General features: G+C 41.6%; 1 protein-coding gene and 1 pseudogene across 2 annotated transcripts; both read right to left on the reverse strand.

Moving 5' to 3' along the window:
* Positions 1 to 1,496: 1,496 nt before the first annotated feature.
* On the reverse strand, positions 1,497 to 10,311 carry MYL12B (myosin light chain 12B). 2 transcript variants are annotated; one of them, XM_061596134.1, is made up of 4 exons: positions 9,979 to 10,311; positions 3,532 to 3,730; positions 3,187 to 3,348; positions 1,497 to 2,003 (listed from the first exon to the last, which is right to left on the reverse strand). In XM_061596134.1, the coding sequence occupies exons 2-4, from the start codon at positions 3,713 to 3,715 to the stop codon at positions 1,831 to 1,833; spliced, it is 519 nt and encodes a 172-aa protein (XP_061452118.1). In that variant the 5' UTR covers positions 3,716 to 3,730; positions 9,979 to 10,311; the 3' UTR covers positions 1,497 to 1,830. The 2 variants fall into 2 exon arrangements, with proteins under 2 accessions (XP_061452118.1, XP_061452109.1); XM_061596125.1 differs by lacking the exon at positions 9,979 to 10,311 and adding an exon at positions 6,150 to 6,256.
* LOC133375850 (5S ribosomal RNA) lies at positions 9,363 to 9,471 on the reverse strand (annotated as a pseudogene).
* Positions 10,312 to 17,946: the final 7,635 nt, after the last annotated feature.

Genomic DNA, 17,946 nt, shown 5'->3' on the forward strand with positions numbered 1-17,946 from the left:
CCATCCTCATCCCTCTGTGTTCAGCAATGGCCCCTGATCCCACAGAAGAGGCAGGGCGGCAAGGGTTTTTGTCCAGATCTAAAGAGTGAATAGATAGACCCTATGATGTTGACAGATACCACTTTCCTTAATAAAGTGTCTGTTTTCATTTGTAGTACTTAGGTGTACACAAATGTCAGAACTGCTGAACAGCGGGGGAAAACAAGGATAAGAACAAGGCAAAAAAGTCTCAAGTTATATATGGCACTGTTCTTCAACCTTGGTGCTCCAGATGTTGTTGGACTACAACCCGCATCATCCCCAGATGGCATGGTCAATGAACAGGGATGATGGGAGTTGTAGTTCATCAACATCTGGGGACCCAAGGTTGAAGAACAGTGATATATGGTGCCAACACACCTTAAGACAGCTGGAAGCTACAGTTCATATAGAACACAACCACAAGGTTACTAATTAAGACTGGGTGCATGGAACCATTGTGCCAGTTTTGAAATGCCCATGCCATTTCTAGGTTTTAATTCAAAGTGAAGGTTTTAACTTTTAAACCCCTAAAAGGACCAAGATAGCTAGCTGAAGGACCACCCTCTTTCTTTGCTTGGGTATCAAGATGCTCATCTGAGGCCCTTCTGGATGTTGCTGTACCATCTGTAACAAGGCAGTGTGTGACCTAGGACAGGGCCTCTTCTGCTGTGATGACCTACGCTCTCCCTTTAAAGGAAATCTGCATCATCTTTTTTGGCACCAAGTATTGGGTTTTTATTCACCTAGGCTTGTCAGGATATTTGTTAAAATATTACTATGTTATACTGTATAAATATTTATTAAATTCGGTATCATCCCCTCCTTTACAAACTTGTGTATCTAAAAAGCAGTATATAAATGCTGAAAATAAATATGATGTTCCTCCACAAGCAATTACTTTTGCACAGTGTGAATTAGAGTTTCAGTGCTGTTGATTTGATGTAAATCTTTTTGTACTGTAAGTGTACCACCTAGCTCTCTTCTTTCTAATGCACTCATTGGTGAACTAGTACCTCTATCCATTGGCAAATAAAAACACCACTGTTATAATATTCTGAAATAATGCTACAAATTATTTTAGAGAACAGGAAAAGGTATACATCTTCTGCCTTGCTAGATCAGATTAAATAAGGGAAATGCCTTCTAATTTTATAAACATGATTTATTAACATGCTGTGTAGCTCAAGTGTTATCAAAGTAAAATATAAAGGCTGGCTAAGTATCTGCTCTTCAAAACTGTGGAGGCCAGAAAACAGAATTTGGAAAGTTAGAGTAACTAATCCTTGCCCTGCAAAAAGTTTAGATCACCACCTTTGTGCTGCACAATGCCACAGCCCAATGTAAGTGAAAGATACAGTTCTTTACATCATATTATTTGGGTTTCATACACTCCAATATGCTGTTTCCCATGTTGTTTTTTGTGGAAAATATGAACTCTGGACAGTAAATGCTTAATAAAATCTCACTTCACAATACAGCATTTGAGGTATTTTATTGGTATAGCAATCTTATTTCAAAATGGCATTATTACAAAATGTAAAAATCCAGCTAAACCAGAAACATTGAGACTTTTTTCCTGGGCCTTCAGTCACTGATCTTACCCTCCAATTCTCTCACTACAATCACAATCCCCATTGCCAACCTGATTATACAGGTGCAAGATGTGCCAGAATGCCTGGTATAGATAAATACATCAAGAAAGGCAAAAGCTGTAAAGCTAAATGCATGCAACAGGTTCTACCAGGAAAAAACCCTCAAAGATAACTGCAAGTGAGATCTAAAGAGAATTGCAGAGCCAACAGTTCTGTTTTAGTCATCTTTGTCTTTTGCTCCATGTTTAAGGATGCGTGTGAACTCAATGTAATTGAAATTGCCCTTTTTATCAATTGGTGCCTCTCTGAACAGCTCGTCTACTTCTTCATCTGTAAACCTGTCTCCCATTGTAGTAAGCAATTCTCTCAGGTAGTCTTCTTGAATGAAGCCTAGAAGTACAGATTATCAGGAGAAAGTGGTTCATCAGATTTACACATGCAGGAAAATTTGGTGTAAGCATTAATATAGCTGTATCAAGATCAGGTAGCAAGTCCCATGGAATTCAGTGGAGCTTACTTCACAGTGGGAATGGGTAGGAGTGCAATTGTGGCATAAACCCACTCTTGCCCATATATGATTACGCTACAAAAAAGTATTTGTTGGTTGTTGCGGTTAAATTAGCCTTGACAGAAGTATAATCCCTGAAATTCTATAATACATTCTGGTGGAATGCAATCCTATACATGTCTACTCAGAATTAAGTCTCATTTGAATTAAATGTGTAATTGTGTAAGATTGCAGATTAAGCTCTACCTCTGACAGGAATGCACTGTCAGACATAGTAGTTAAGTGACATACAATTTTCTGGACATGTTGAAATAATGGAGGGGGTGAGGGAGTCATGTGTTAATCTAATCTGAAAGGATTTAAGGTTCCACAAGTAACTTTTATTCTTTGTTGCAACACATATTTCTAATTGCAGGAGAGGCGGTAAAATTTATTCTGGTGATTTACTTTTGATACATGCATTCTGTTTACCTTTAAATTGTATGTTTCACAGTGCAATCCTAAATAATGTCTACTCAGATGTAAGCCCAAATGAGTTCAATGGGACTCACTCCCAGGGAAGCGTATATAGGATAGCAAATTAAGTTACCTCTAAATTACTGCTGACAAAAAAAAAACTTGTACAGCTGCAATGCTTATGTAACCATTGTTTCTGTTCAAGGGAGAAAACTAGACCTCTGCCCCCCCCCCGGAGTTCGTGCGCTCGCGCGCTCGTGCGCTCTCTCTCTCTCTCTCTCTCTAAAATAAAAGCAGTCCTGATCAGATCGAAGACCCATCTTGGTCCAACCTCCTCCACCGCAAGTTACCATTTTCCATCTGGTTCCCACTAGTGGACCTTGAGGTTTTATTAAAGAAACAAAGTAGAAATCAGAAGTCTGCACACATCTGTAGAACTTAGCAAACATGACTAGTAGCCTCCATGAATGTGTCAAAAATCTACATTTAACAAAAAAGTGTTACAAATACTTAATTTATCTCAAGTCCATTTTATATTTTTATCATAAGTAAGTGTTCAAAGTGAAGATCAAAAGCAAAAAAGTTATCTCTGATGTTTTATGTTCTCACCTGTTGCTTCTTCATCAAAGCAAGCAAAGGCATTCCTGATTACATCTTCTGGATCAGTGCCATTTAATTTTTCTCCAAACATTGTGAGAAACATTGTGAAGTTTATGGGTCCTGGAGCCTCATTCATCATGGCATCTAGGTATTCATCAGTTGGATTCTTCCCTAAAAATCAAACATTCATATATTAAAGATCATTTATATAATCAGTTACAGTATTAATTTTAATTTATAATATTGATCTCAAATGTTAAGATAAATAAAAATTCCTGGCACCATATCTGGGAAACAAAATGAAGTTTCCCCTCACACAGAAGCAACTTAACTGGAAGAAAGAGGAAAAATTACCAAGTGAAGCGAGCATATCATGCAGGTCTTCTTTGTCAATGAAACCATCTCTGTTTTGATCAATCATGTTGAATGCCTCTTTGAATTCTTGAATTTGTGACTGATCAAACATAGCAAATACATTGGAAGTAGCACGCTGAGGGCGCTTCTTAGTGGTCTTGGTCTTTGCCCTTTTGCTTGACATGTTGGCTGTTGGATTCTATGAGAGAGAGAAAGATAAAGTCACTGGAATCTATAGTTAAAAAGAGAAACTAGTATATGGGACACATCTGGCTACAAGGGCTATTTTACCCCATTCAAGAACTCATGGAAAGTACAATTACAGTTTTAATTTTAAAGAAACCGGCTAAAATGTGTAATGTGCACATTGTCACATCTTATTAACAAGATAAATACCAATAGTTAGTACAGGGGTGGGGGCCTATATCTTCCTTTTGTTGCTGGACTCCACTTGCCATACTGGCAGGGACTGAAGGGAGTTCCACATTTGGAAAACCGTATGTTTCCACTTGTGTTATGAGGGGTTTGGATATCGGAAAACTATGCTCAAATTCCTGCTCAAAAAATTAGGGCAATTTCGTAACCTAACCAACTGTCACAGGGTAATTAAGAGATTTAACACCACACTCTTGAGTTCTCTGGAGAAAGGGTGAGACACCAATGTATCATATAAGTTATAAGTCATTATTTTAGAGAGCACGCTCATTACTTGAACATTTGGTGCTAGCAATACTAGGATCTTCAGCCACAGCAGCTGATTGAGATTGAGTATCAGTGCACCTGCAAATCCAGACTTTCATCCATGATATTGAATTAAGAGTCCTGTTAAAGCAGCAGCCTGAGCTGAAGAGAGACACATCCATGCTTTTGTTAGTGTCAGTCATGATTGCTGCTCTTGGGAGAGCTTAGTAACTGCTATTTCACCACACAACTGAGTTACTATACAGTTCTCCCTTCAGATACGTTACACAATCTTCCCTAAATATGCCTTGATACTCTTTCCCCTATTAAATTCTCTTTTCTTTTATTGTGATCCTTAGAGAGAAAGTCTTGTTAACTAACAGTTTCAACAGCATATGATTTTTGTACATACTGGCCACTGACAGATATATTGATCTTTTTGATGTAATCATGGTAATTTACCAGCTAAGTCAGTGTTAAAACTTCATAAAAAAAGAGAAAACAGTTTTGAGCTACACATCAGGATTATGTCCTAATTTCAGGACAGTTGGAGGTTGCTAGCCCTATTATTTACAATGTTAAAAAGCCCTGGGACAGATATCTCCTACTTCCATAAAGGGTTGTATTCAACTATGTTCCTCTGCTGATGGAAGATTCCTTGATCCAGCAGAGGCTTCTACAAGTGAAAAGGAAAGGAGATAATTTTCACAAATCCACTTTTATTCTGCACCCATTCCAAAGAGTCCCCCAATCTTCTGGAGCAGATTAGGGGGGGCAAGAAGAGTGGAAGAGGAAATCAGCAAAAATCACCTTCTCCTCCCCTTCTGTTTCAAAGAAGCCTTTGCTGGATCAAAGAGTCTTCTGTCAGTTGATGAAACAATGGGAAACAACCCACTGTCTGTAGTGGGAGAAGTATAAGAGGGGAGTCCCGTGCAGATATAGAATGGCATCAAGTAAGCATTAAAAAAAATGTATGCACGTGAGTGAACAAAAACTGAGATGCATATAAAAGCAGAGGATTTCTCAGAAGCATAGGGCAGTATCCAATGAAGCAGATCCACTACTGCAAGGACTTTTGACTGCACAATGGAACTTCCTCCCCTCTCATCCTGTGTGCCCCCTTTAATCTGTTCTGGGGTTTTCCCCAACCCTCCACAGCAGATCTGAGGAGAGTGCGAGAAAGAGAAGTTCCACTGTGTAAGCAGCAATCCTTGTGTTGGCAGATCTACTTCGTCCATAACTGTTAAATAAGATTCCTTGTACTAGATTATTTGTGATGCACTGCTGTTTATTTCTTTTTGAAGAAATTGAAGATTGAAGAAACAAGTTAAACAGTAGTGTATCTCATGGACAGAATTAAATTCACAAATACCTAAAGAAATAGATTCTTGATAGTCCAATGGGGGACACAATCAGCAACACTAACGATTTGATTTCATATATAATTACACACACATAGTGGGGAGGGGGGAGAGAGAAGTTATCTAGAGAAGGAAAACAATTACACTGGAAGTTAACCACTGTAAATCATTAACCATGATTATCCTGTCTGTAATATACTTACTGCTCTTTTCAACTCAGTTGATCCATGCTAGCTAGGTAGAGATGAAGTTTGAATTTATAGCTTTAAGAATAATAAAAACACATTTGTTCAACCTTTTCTATGTTTTTAAACTAAATTTATCCCAAGATACATTCTTTCACTAAATGAAGATCAGCCAAAACAAGTCAGCCAACTTGTTTTATAACATCCTGAAGTCAATTCTACCATTTGGTCTCTGCAGCTGGCTTCTACATAGAGTTCTAAGGAACTTTATGAAGCTTTACATGAAGATGTAATAGTTTTTACAACGTTTAAATCCCATAATAAAATTCAAACAAACAATTTTCCTGACAAAGTACCAAGACATAAATTTTTGCTAGAGGAAAGCCCTTACCATTTCTCAAATTAAGACTACAGCCCAATCGTTGACCAAGCTTCCAGATGGCAAGAGATGTTGCACATGAGTTATATTCTAAGGGGAGATCTACAAATAGCAACACTGATTTCATCTACTGATTAACTTCACAATTTAAAACGTACCATCTACAACAGCCCTCTGACACACAAGAACACAAATTACTGTCAGACTAAAAATAAGCTCATGTACAAGTCACCCAACAAACATTTACTGCCCTTTCATAACCAGAATAACTTAAGCACAATACATAATGTGGAATCTTCCATTCAAGGACTTTGAGTTCTAACTCGGATTTTAGCAGCTGATCTACCATGCACGTAAGCCAATGTGTAAGATTTAAAAAGATCTAGGACAACTTCAACACCATTTTATCAACATGGATATAACTTATATATAGGATATGCATGTATACCATGATTGCTGTATACTGTGGTCATGCAGAAACTCCTTGTCAACATAACCCAATTCAAATAGCACTTCCATTTATCCAAGTTATTATTCTAACTAGCTGATAAATTTGCAGTATTATTATTTCAAGCACCAACAGCAGGTGGAGGTATGTATAGAGCAAGTGGCTACACATTATTGTTGCCTGCAGGATGAAGCAAACATGCACATGAAGAAAGTTGAGGAGGGTGAAACAAATGGAAAATAGTGGGTTTTCACCTAAAAACTGATATTGGGAGTTGTTTCACATGTCAAGCTGTAGTTTTAGGCATTCCCCACCATATATAACTACTCAGAAAAAGTTAAAGTAATTTAAATTTCAAAAGTATCATGCATTACCAAGCACGTAAATGGATATTACAAAAAGGCTGAAGTTTTTCCAAGAGAATCAACAATACCGCTACCAACAATACTGACCACAAGTAATTTTAATCTTATGATCAACTGGGTCAATCAAACCCCAATCTTCACATTTATGTAAAAAAGCAACTAAAACTAGAAATTGCTGTTAGTACATTGCCCATGAATATGTGTCCTTTTCATGCATTTTTCTGTCCCTTTAGAACAGGGATGATGAAGTTGTGTGCCCCGCCCTTTAGAAGCAGGGCTACAGCTGCCATCATCCCTGACAATTGCCCATGCTGGCTGGGCTAATGGCAATTGGGAATGCAACAACATCTGGACTGTTTAGGTTTCCCATTCCTGTTCAGATGTATTGCTTCAATCATTACAAGCTGAATAATTTATGGTAACTATAGTTAAGCATACACTGAAGCGTCTACAAGGCCCAATATACTGGTTTAATTTCAGCCACCAATTTACAAAGTAAAGTCCTGTAGACCACATAATTCATCAGTATCTACTAGAAACTCATAAAGACTATTGCAGTGAACTCAAAACAAAAAGTGGCAAGAGGATGAGATTAGAGCTCATTTGCTTCCTGTCAAATATCAACAAAGTAAATTACACATGGCTAACTTTTGGCAGTCCCACTTCTGTAATCTATTTAGACCTGCCTTTAATTCTAAGTTGCAAACAACTACATTTCTGCAATGTATTAAAATTCACTTCCAGATGACAGTCAGAGAAAGAGAAGCCTACTAATGACTTACATGGGTATTTGCAGAATTGTTTGTAATACAAATCCTATTTTGCTTTGTAAATTTTACAAGATGGTTGTTTAGCAGACTAGTCTGAAAAGTTAACATTTTCAGTCCTTTTACATTAGTGGCTTGCTGCCAGATTTCCGTGTGGCATTTATAGAACTCTCATATGGCTCCCCAGATCTCCATAACTAACTTGAGACAAACAGAGATGAGTACACACAAGGATTTAGTGCATACTACTTCTAACTTAGCTATTTAATCACCTGTTGTTTTTTTAAAAAAAACTTCTGGTGTTGTTTGATGGGGCTTGCATAAAAATGAATAGTGCAACTGGAATCTTATTACAGTGAAACTCCTCCATTAACATGGCTTGCTTTGGAATGCACTAGGCAGAATGCTGTATGAGGGCTGAACACATATTTCAAATTCCTAGCACCAGTAACAAGTTTTGAGAAGCCAAAGTTTCCCCATTTTTAGATAGGCTCTGTCGCTCTGAAATAACCTACTTTTTCTTGTCCTAAATTTATATTCTACACAAACTTGTTCTAAGTTTATATTCTACATATCTAACCACTTCCAGTTATACTAAGCTCTACTTTCACCAAACTACAGCATGTGTAGGTCCATGGTGAGGCAGAACACTTTACACACTTAAAATGATAAAAAGAAAAAACAGATCTATGGCGAAGTTTACTATAATGTTTCACTTACAAACAGAGTATTTGGCTGTCATGTGTTAACTAAAGAACTTGTTGTCAGATATAGTATACTGAACAGATAATTTCAAGCAAGTGAACAAAGAAACAAGTTTCAGAGTAGCATTGTTATTGTCTGTTGAACCAAAAAACTAAGGCTTGAAGCATCTTAAAGCCAGATTGGTTTTACTGCATTTAAAGCCTACCTACCTCCCCCTCATTTTATCCTCCCAAAAACACTGTGAGAAAGGTTAGGATTCTGACTGGCCCAATATCACCCAGTTAGCTTCATGGGGATCTGAACCTGCACCTCTACAGTTGTAGTGCAATTCTGCACCAGCCTAAGTTTCTGTAGTCTTTAAGATTAAGATGCCACAAGCCTCTCTGCTGTATAACACAAGGCGACTAAAGAAGGTATCCAATCTCTTGGGAGGGGAAGGAAATGTACAATAAACTTGACCAAACCACCCACTGTCCACTGCAGCAGACAGTTTGTTTGGAAATAGGGACAAGCAGAGGAGCAGCACCCAAAACTTGAGACTCAGCCAGCCAGTGGATTCGAGCTGTTTTTGTCAGAGTGCACAACAGTGTTTAGTTTAGGAAACGTGCCTGCAATCAATTGACAAGAGTCAAAATCACTATAGACGACGTATCTTAGGTCAAGACATATACATTTGGGATGGGTTTCTGCAACCATTTCTTGACAATCTGTTTCTACAAAGGGCAGCCGCCTTCCTAGGTATATTCGAATTGTGAAACCGCCAATCCCTCTATCCCTCCCTTTATATTTGTTGTGCCTTCAAGTTGATGAGGACTCATGGCAACCCTATGAATACTTATGGCGACCCTATGGATTTTTAAATATATATATGTGTGTGTATGTTCATACGGTTTTTCATGGTAAGAAGTATTCAGAGGTGGTTTACCATTGCCTTCCTCTAAGCCTACGGCACCCGGTATTCCCAGGAAGTCTCCCATCCCAATACTAACCAGGCCTGACCCTGCTTAGCTTCCGAGATCAGACGTGTTCACGGTAGTATGGCCATAGGCCCCTTTATGTTTACACTCTCTAAAATAACATCATGTAATTTTGAAATCACAGCATTTATTCTCCTTTCTTCAATGAGGCTAGATAGGCAATGAGCTCACCACAAACAAACAAAAATAAGAGACGGGACGGACGGTCGGCGCAACCCTTCCCTGCACCCCCCGTGTCATATAACCAATTGTCGAGGCAACTGTCGACAAGCAGAAAGCAATTCAATCCCCGCTTCTCTCCCAGCAGCCGCCACCACCGCCATGACAACCGCGCCCTACCCCAATGTGCTCCCGAGGGCAAACAGCAGCATTCTGAGGACAAACGACACCTAGGCCCAACGGGGCCACTCTACTCAACAGCCGGCAATTGGGCCATGGCGGCGGTAGCACAAAGCAGGCGTCGTACGACCGTGGGGAAAGGAGGGGGAGACGCAACACGGGGCTTTTTGAACCTCTCTCTCCCATCCCGTCTCCCAAATGGGCCCGTCCACCAACGGAGGTGTTTTCAACATCTCTCACCTGAATGGCAATGGAAGAGAATCTGCTCCGGGAGAACCCAAGAAAGTACCAACGGCTGCAGAGCCAAGCAGTCGAGCTGCCTCAACTTCCGGAGAGCGCAATATCGGGAGGAACTACTGCCGCGCCAGCATAGGAGAAAGGGGGGGGAGAGGAATGAGTCCGCACCGTCAGTAAGGAGAAAAATTAACCAGTGGTTCAGTAACCAGACAACGTTCAGACATAGATTCTCTTTTTACTCCTTTACAAGACCTAGATGTTGCGGCGACCCTGGGGGAAAGGATAGTTGGCTCGGCCCTTCCCTCCGTCCACTGTTGTTGAATTGGTACAGTCCCGTGCGCCCGTCGCATTCCAGAGGACGGGGCGTGGCCACAAGGGAGGGGGAGTGGAGGGTGCGCACAATGGAACGAAAAGAATAGGCTCTTGCCCTTGTAAGGAAATTGAGGAGCCTTTCCTGTTTGTGACTAACGGGGACGGCGCTGGTGACGACACAGGGTTCGCGCGGGTCAAGGGGATGTGTCTGGTGGAACGCCCGGAGTGGAGGAGCAGGGCTTCCACTGAATGTAATAGCCATCTGCTGCTCTTGGATCCTCCACTGTCTTGTGCTGCGGAGGTTTTTTCTACGGTGGCAGGAGGTTCCGTCGGCCTCCGTCCAAATCCATCTTTGCCAAGAGTCAGGAAGAGCAAGAAGCTCGAACGCAGCAGGGTTGCTGTTTCAAGTGCAGGGTACAGAGCACACACTATTCAGCCACACGCTATTATGTATGTGTAGGGAGAGATAGTTTCTTCTTTTAAAGACGCATTTAATGTGTAGTAGATCAAGAGCTCTGATTAGTGTGGCCTGAAATGAAGTTGGTAACCCTGATAATAATAAACACCAAAACTTAATTGCAGCTATTTCTCCCACAATTGGCCTTTGGTACAGCTTGAGGAAATGCTGTTTCCAGCTTGTGAATTCACTGGGCCCCAATGGAATCATGGAGAAACATGCAAATTGTTTACTGCTCGAAATGACAATGCTGTATTACAGCTCAAAACTTTTTGCTAAGATTTTTTTTGTCATGCAAAAATTGCTTAGTTATTCACATGCAGGGTAGGATTCAGACTTTCTTTGGTCTTTTCTAGATGAGCTGCTCTTGATTGGAAACTTCCAACACCCAGACCATAGTTATTTGTTACAGAAAAATGCAAACATATCCACTGCTGTTGCAAAGAATGTAATTGTATAGATGTTGTGCTGGGCAGTGCCTGTGGCTGCTGTAGCCAGGAGCAACAACACAATTCTTGCACCCCATTCCCCTTCTATTTTAGAAACATTTGAAGTCATTTTACTTTTGGCTGTGTACACATTACTACTTTAAAACGCAGCTAGATCATTCTTTTTCTCAATTTGAATCAGACTGGCATGGGGGGAAACACACCAAAATGGAGTTCCAAGGAGATAGAGCAGGTGACCCTGTTGAAGCCCTTGTCATGCTGTGGAACAGCTAGGTGTGTCAGGCTCTTGACACGGTTGCCCCCGAGCGCTCTATCCGGCATTGTGGAACCCGGTTTGCACCCTGGTACACCAGTGAGCTAAGGGCGATGAAACAGGCTGGATGACTTCTAGAGCGCAAGCGGCAAAAGATGTGCTGTGAGCCTGATAGGACATGAGTAAAGCATAACCGTGCCTACTGTGTGGCGGTGAGGGCCCACTTCTCTGCCACCATTGCATCCTAAAGTAGCAGTCCAGTGGAGCTTTTCCATATTCTCAGGGGTCTGTTGACATCAAGCTTGCCAAGGGGGCAATGTGTCCTCTTGGCCCTTGCCCTTCTTGGCTTATTAAAGCTTGCTGAGGGGGTTTGACCGAGTGGATTCAGGGTGTGGTCAATGCATTGTTGCAGGAGGGAGTGATTTCAGCCGCACTGAAAGAGGGGGTGATTCGACTGCTCCTGAAGAAGCCCATCCTGGACCCATTGGTTTGCGACAACTACTGCCCAGTTGCAAATACCCCCTTCTTAGGGAAGGTGATTGAGAGGGTTGTGGCACAGCAATTGCAAGTACTCTTGGATGAATCAGATTATCTTGACCCATTCCAGTCTAGGTTCAGGCTTGGTTATGGGACTTAATCAGTCTTGATTGCCCTGACGGATGACCTTTTTCAGGAGAAGGACAGGGGGAGTGCGACCCTATTATTCTTGCTTGATCTCTTGGCAGCTTTTGATACCATTGACCATGGTATCCTTCTGGGCTGACTTGTTGAGATGGGTATTGGAGGCACTATTTTACAGTGGTTCTGATCCTATCTCCAAGGTTATTTTCAGAGATTAGCATTGGGTGATTATCTTTCGGCCCCCTGGCAGTTGTGCTATGAGGTGCTGCAGCGTACCATCTTGTCCCCCATGCTGTTTAACATCTATATCAGTGGTTTCCAACCTGGGGGCCGGGACCCCCAGGGGGGCCACGAAGTAATCCAGAGGGGGCCGTGAACAGTAAAGAAATGAATTATTTATTAATTTTTGAAAAAAGTCTTCACTCCCTCTACACTGTCTGCTTTCCACTGCCGCTGCAGATGACACCTCCCCCTTGCTCCAGACGAGAGGGGAGGCCTTTTGCTGAAGCGCCAGAGCGTCTTTCAGGAGCACTAAGGACAGGCATCTGCCTATAGAATACATGGCAGATGCCAAAGGAGGCTGAGGGTGGAGCTACCAGGAAGAAGAGGGGATTACTATCACTGATTCCCGTCTCCTTGCACTTCCGCTACTGGCAACGCCCTTGCTTAGAATGAGAGGAGAGGGGTTTTTGTGAAGCAAACAGAAGCAAGGCTGCAAAGAAAGGCTGCTTTCCCCCTTCCTTGCAGCCAGCCTGCCTCCCTGGGGGGAGGGGGTCACAAAAAATGTTCAGCTTATAAAGGGGGTCTTCTGCTCATAAAGGTTGGGAACCACTGATCTATATGAAGTCCTTGGCAGCGGTCATCAGGAGATTTGGGGCAAGGTGTCAGCAGTATGCTGATGATACCCAGTTCTATTTCTCTGTAACATCTGAATCGGGAGAGGCCATGCAAGCCCTGAACCAGTGCCTGGACTCGGTGGTGGGTTGGTTGAGGGCCAATCAACTGACTCATTCCTAGCAAGACAGAGATGCTGTGGGTTGGTGGTTCCCAAGTTCAGATAATTGGTCAGTTTCCTGCTTTGGATGGGGTCCTATCCCTCTGAAATAACAGGTCTGTAATCTGGGGAAGCTCCTGGATCCATCTTCGTCGCTAGAGACCCAGGTGACCTCAGTGGCTAGGAGTGCCTTTTACCAGCTTCAGCTAGTAAGACAGCTGTGGCCATTTCTGGACAGGGATAGCCTGACCGCTGTTGTCCATGCCCTGGTAACCTCCAGATTGGATTACTGTAATGCGCATTATGTGCGGCAGCCCTTGAGGTTGGTCCGGAAGCTGCAGCTGGTGCAAAATGCGGTAGCGAGAGTGCTCACTGGAGCAGGTTAGCACCAACATGTCATTCCACTACTGAAAGAATTGCACTGGCTATATATTACCTACCAGGCTAAGTTCAAGGTTCTAGTTTTGGTTTATAAAGTCCTATACAGCTTGGGACCAGGATACCTGAAAGACCGTCTTATCCCTTATATACCCAGTCAATCACTGCACTCTGCACGTGAGGGCCTCCTGCAGATACCATCTTATCAGGGGGTCTGTTCCGCACAACATAGAAAACGGACCTTTAGCGTAGTGGCACCTACCCTTTGGAACTCCCTTCCCTTAAATATTAGGCAGGCACTATCTCTTTTCAGTGCCTACTGAAGACCTTTGTTTTTCAGCAAGCCTTTTGAGACCTTATCCCATTCTGCATCTGTCTTGGAATTGCTTTTTTAATATATTTTTAAACTTTTAAAAAATGTTTTAAAGCTTTTTTAAAGATGTTTTGTTTTAATGTTTTTAATGGTTGTTTTTTTAAATATATTTTGAAGTCTGTTTTTATGATAATTTAAAGTGTTTTTAGTGCTTTTGTTTGCCGCCCTGGGCTCCTACTGGGAGAAAGGGCAGTGTGTGTGTGTATATATATATATAATAAATAAAAATACAATATTTAATAAGAAAGGACAGGATAGGTAAGGATTGTGGCTAACATATGGTGTACACTGCATCCGTAACCAGCTTGGGAGAGTAAATGGGAGTGTGTACACAGCTTTACCTTCATGGCCTACAACAGTAGTGCAGGTTCCTTCTGGAAAGCTGAAAATGTCCAGGTTTTATGTAGACAAGAGCACTGTATAATGGGACCAGTGGAACTTGAAATAAAACATTGCATAAGCCATGCCATCATCCAAGATACTTTTCCATTACCCCTGTTTTTCTTTTCTCCCCTCAGACATTCAGCATTCTGTGGTCACAGAGCATGCTCAGTTCTTATTAGGCAGATTTTGGGGGGGGGACTTTGCCCCCTTAGGTTTTTTTTACCTCCTACAAAATTTGTATTCATCTGCAAACCCTGGAATTCTGAGCATTCTGATATCACCATCTTTTTTCTTTCTCTTAGTGGGCCACATTTCATCTATAGTCCTGTCAGCGCACTCACTAGCTGAGTTCACTATTAGAGGAAATGACTTTGATTTCGGGAATTAATGTTCACATATGAAGATGTGCTAACAGGCCTTCTCCCTTCACATGTAACCAGGTTCTTCTTAGCCATCTGAGCTTTCCCAGTTTTCTTTCCCTCTTCCTTTCAGTAATAGTCTGTATGCCGTTTCCCCTGCATTTAATGTCCCCTCATTTATTGTTTCCCCCCCTGCTTTTTATTTTATATATTTAGTTCTTTGTTTTTAAGCCCTGAGTGCAGCTCTCTCCCTTATAGTAAGTGTACTACCTCTATTCCCTAGGTTGGGGGGGGGGACGACGACAGGATATTTTCCTATTGCTGCTGCAGCTCTCATCAGCCCCAGGCCCCAGCCAGCATGGCCACTGGATTGGGCTGATGGGAGTTGTAGTTAAAAAAAGTAACTTTTCCAAGCTCTGCTGCTGCTGAGCCAGTGGCAAAAAAATAAAAGTATTTGAAGCAACTGCTGAAGATATTGCCCGGTGCCCATTATTTTAAATAATTGTTCCTTATTTCAGACAAATTAAAAGACAGTTTGTGGGGGGGGGGGGAAATCTCTTCACAGATAATTTCTACAATATATAAAACAGATGTTCCATCCTACATTATGTGGCATAATGATTCTCCTTCATTGTATATGTAAGGCACAATTCATATGTTTTCATAGTGATGTGTTTGCTACTCAGAGTTGATTTCTCTTGTTCAGGATTCTACATTGCTGTAATAATTTTTGGATCACCTTTTTTACATGGATTAACCAGATTGCTCTCAGTATTTATACCTGTGTTGTACCAGAGTTCCCTGGGAAGAGGGACTGATTGTTAAACCACTCTGAGATCGGTAGTTGGAACAGAGGTCTCCTAACGGCACTTAGCATTCTTAGCAAACTACAGTTCTCAGGATTCTTGGGGGGGGGAGACCATGACTATTAACATAGTGTAATAATGTTTTAAATGTATGGTGCGGATGTGGCCAAACCCACTCCTTCTATTTACCCACACTTTCAAATTCTACACTTTTTTTTTCATTTATTGCTTTTGAGTTGAACTTGTGGCTGTTTTGCAGTGTTGTGTTTCTTGTTTGTTCCTATTAGAGCTAGTGGATCCCCTCCCCACTTAGAATGGGGTTAGTGCAGTCTGTTTTATTTATTCTGTCTGCAATGATTTTATTCAGCCGTAATCTGTCTTATATTATTAAATTCTTGGTGTCTCATGTATATGGCTTTTTTGTATGACTTTTTCTGTATGCAGTACCACCTAGGAGAACCTTCAATAATGCCCTTGAATTGGTGGCCCTCCACAAAAAACACCACAAGGAAGAAAGTAAATCCCTTGTAGGCCTCCCCACCCCCCAAAAAAATCAGCTTTAAAGGTACCCAGCACAAAATCCCTTAGGCTAATTTGCCTTCAATTTGGCAGGTTTCTTACCTGGGGGCATCTTTCATGTCTGCTATTTTCAGACCAGTTGCTCACAAAACACTAGAGGAAATGGATTCTTTTTATTTATTTTTTTGCCCAGCCCAAAACTGTAAAGGCTGCCCTTGTAGCTATCCTTCTGAAATTTGGCAGTAGTCAGGAGGGTCTACCATGCTTACACATTTAACCAAATTCTGCAAAATGAATAAAGTTCTAAACTTTTTGTAAAAAAGAAAACTTTAAAGGTGCCTACCACAAAACCCCCAGATTTCTTTGTCTGTAATTTCCAGGTTTTATCCACTCTTGAGGGGCTACTATGTCTGCTAATTTTATCCACTTATGTCAAAAGGAAAAAAGCCATTTCCTTTATTTCCCAATAGTGAATGAACAATGGGAAGACCCTTGCTTTTTCCAAAGTGGACTTGGACCCTGAACCAAGCTGGGCAGCCTCTGAAGTGTTTTGGACTTAGGCAAGTTGTTTCCAAAGTACCAAATTGGTGTCTGAATCAAATCTTGTGGTTGGTGGTGCACAACCCTAATACATAGATACAGAGAAATGTATAAGCATGAATTTTTCTTGATGGGAATAAGCTTGCATCCCAGGCCAGACCCCACTAAAGTTTACCTGTTCTCCCTCCCGCATGTATCCTGGATAAACAATTTATGCAAATGACAACACACACATAAGCATCAATAAATTCAACAAGATATAATTGGGACTATAGACAATCTTCAGTGGATTAGAGTGGAAGTACAATAGTCTAAGGCTCTGAGCACACTACAGCAAAGAGTTTCCATTGGCCATCCCTGGAAGGGGAATAGATTGATCAGCCAAAAACTTGTGAAATCTCTTTGAAGCAATTTTTTTTTAAAATGCACTCAGGCTGATTCCTCCAGGTTTTAAAGTAAAAAGGGATGGGGTTTGACTAGCGTCATGTGCCCGTTTTCAGAAAAGAGAGGTGGAGACGCACTGGAACCGGCAGAACAGCAAGTATGTCTCTACCTGTCAGGGATTCCCTGGTTCCTCAGCCTCACTTCACATAAACAGGCTTCTGTAACCCTACCAATTCACACAGAATACTTCTTTAAACCCTGCTAGTAGCATGTATGGAAGGCTTTAGGCATGAGATGACATCACCACTGAGTCAGTATAAACCTTAAAGTATGTTGTAGGTTTATTAAAGGGACACTATTTACAAAAGGGAATAGGGTTGCTTATTTGGAGACTTTATAGGTGCTTGGTGACAGGTTCTAAAGTCTCCAGAGACACCGTTGCTGACACCAGCCTCCAAGTGGCTCTCCCCTTAGGCCAGTTTCCCTAAACCACCACCCTAGCCAATTACTTCCACAATCCAGTTCAGCTATTGGGGCCACTCTGCCTCTGTGCCCCAAAGCTCCTCTGATTGTGCTCCTGGCTGTGGGACAGGTTAGCCAGTGTTATCTCCCCACATATGTCACTTTCCTCTGGCAAGTCCTTTCTTCAAGGTAGCCCCTTGGACTCACTCAGTCACTGGCTCCCTTCTGATCTTCATCAGACCACAATCAATGACACCTTGGGTAACTATATATAGGCTTCAGTACTTCCCTCAGCTATTGTTACCAACCAACTCCTCATTCTATAACCAACAACCACCTGTCATTTCAGACTCCTAACTCCCTGACTCACTCCCAACTGCCTGGAACCTCCTGCCAATCAGTATTTACCCAATCAGGCCCCATCTACTAGAATCGTAAAGCGATTGTGGCTCCCTCCTCTCAGTACCTGTCACCAGGCAACCACTGCCAAGCAGGCTTCCAAGAATGTACCAAAATAAGGCCTCATGGCAATCATAGGGGTCATATAATAATTTTTAAACACAAACAAACCCATATATAGCATTTCTCCACACTACCTTAAGTTGCAAATGGGCTTCAAACCAGCCAGTTATCTTGAGGAATAAATTTATATCATGTACTCCATTCTGCCAGCAGGTGGC

The sequence above is a fragment of the Rhineura floridana genome, chromosome 1 (genome assembly GCF_030035675.1).
Source record: "Rhineura floridana isolate rRhiFlo1 chromosome 1, rRhiFlo1.hap2, whole genome shotgun sequence".
NCBI lineage: Eukaryota > Metazoa > Chordata > Lepidosauria > Squamata > Rhineuridae > Rhineura > Rhineura floridana.

Excerpts from the sequence above, each read along its gene's own strand:
- MYL12B (XM_061596125.1), bottom strand. Across the intron at positions 3,349-3,531 it reads TGATATGCTCGCTTCACTTG|GGAAGAATCCAACTGATGAA; the intron begins GTAATTTTTCCT and ends TTTGATTTTTAG. Across the intron at positions 2,004-3,186 it reads CTTTGATGAAGAAGCAACAG|GCTTCATTCAAGAAGACTAC; the intron begins GTGAGAACATAA and ends CTGTACTTCTAG.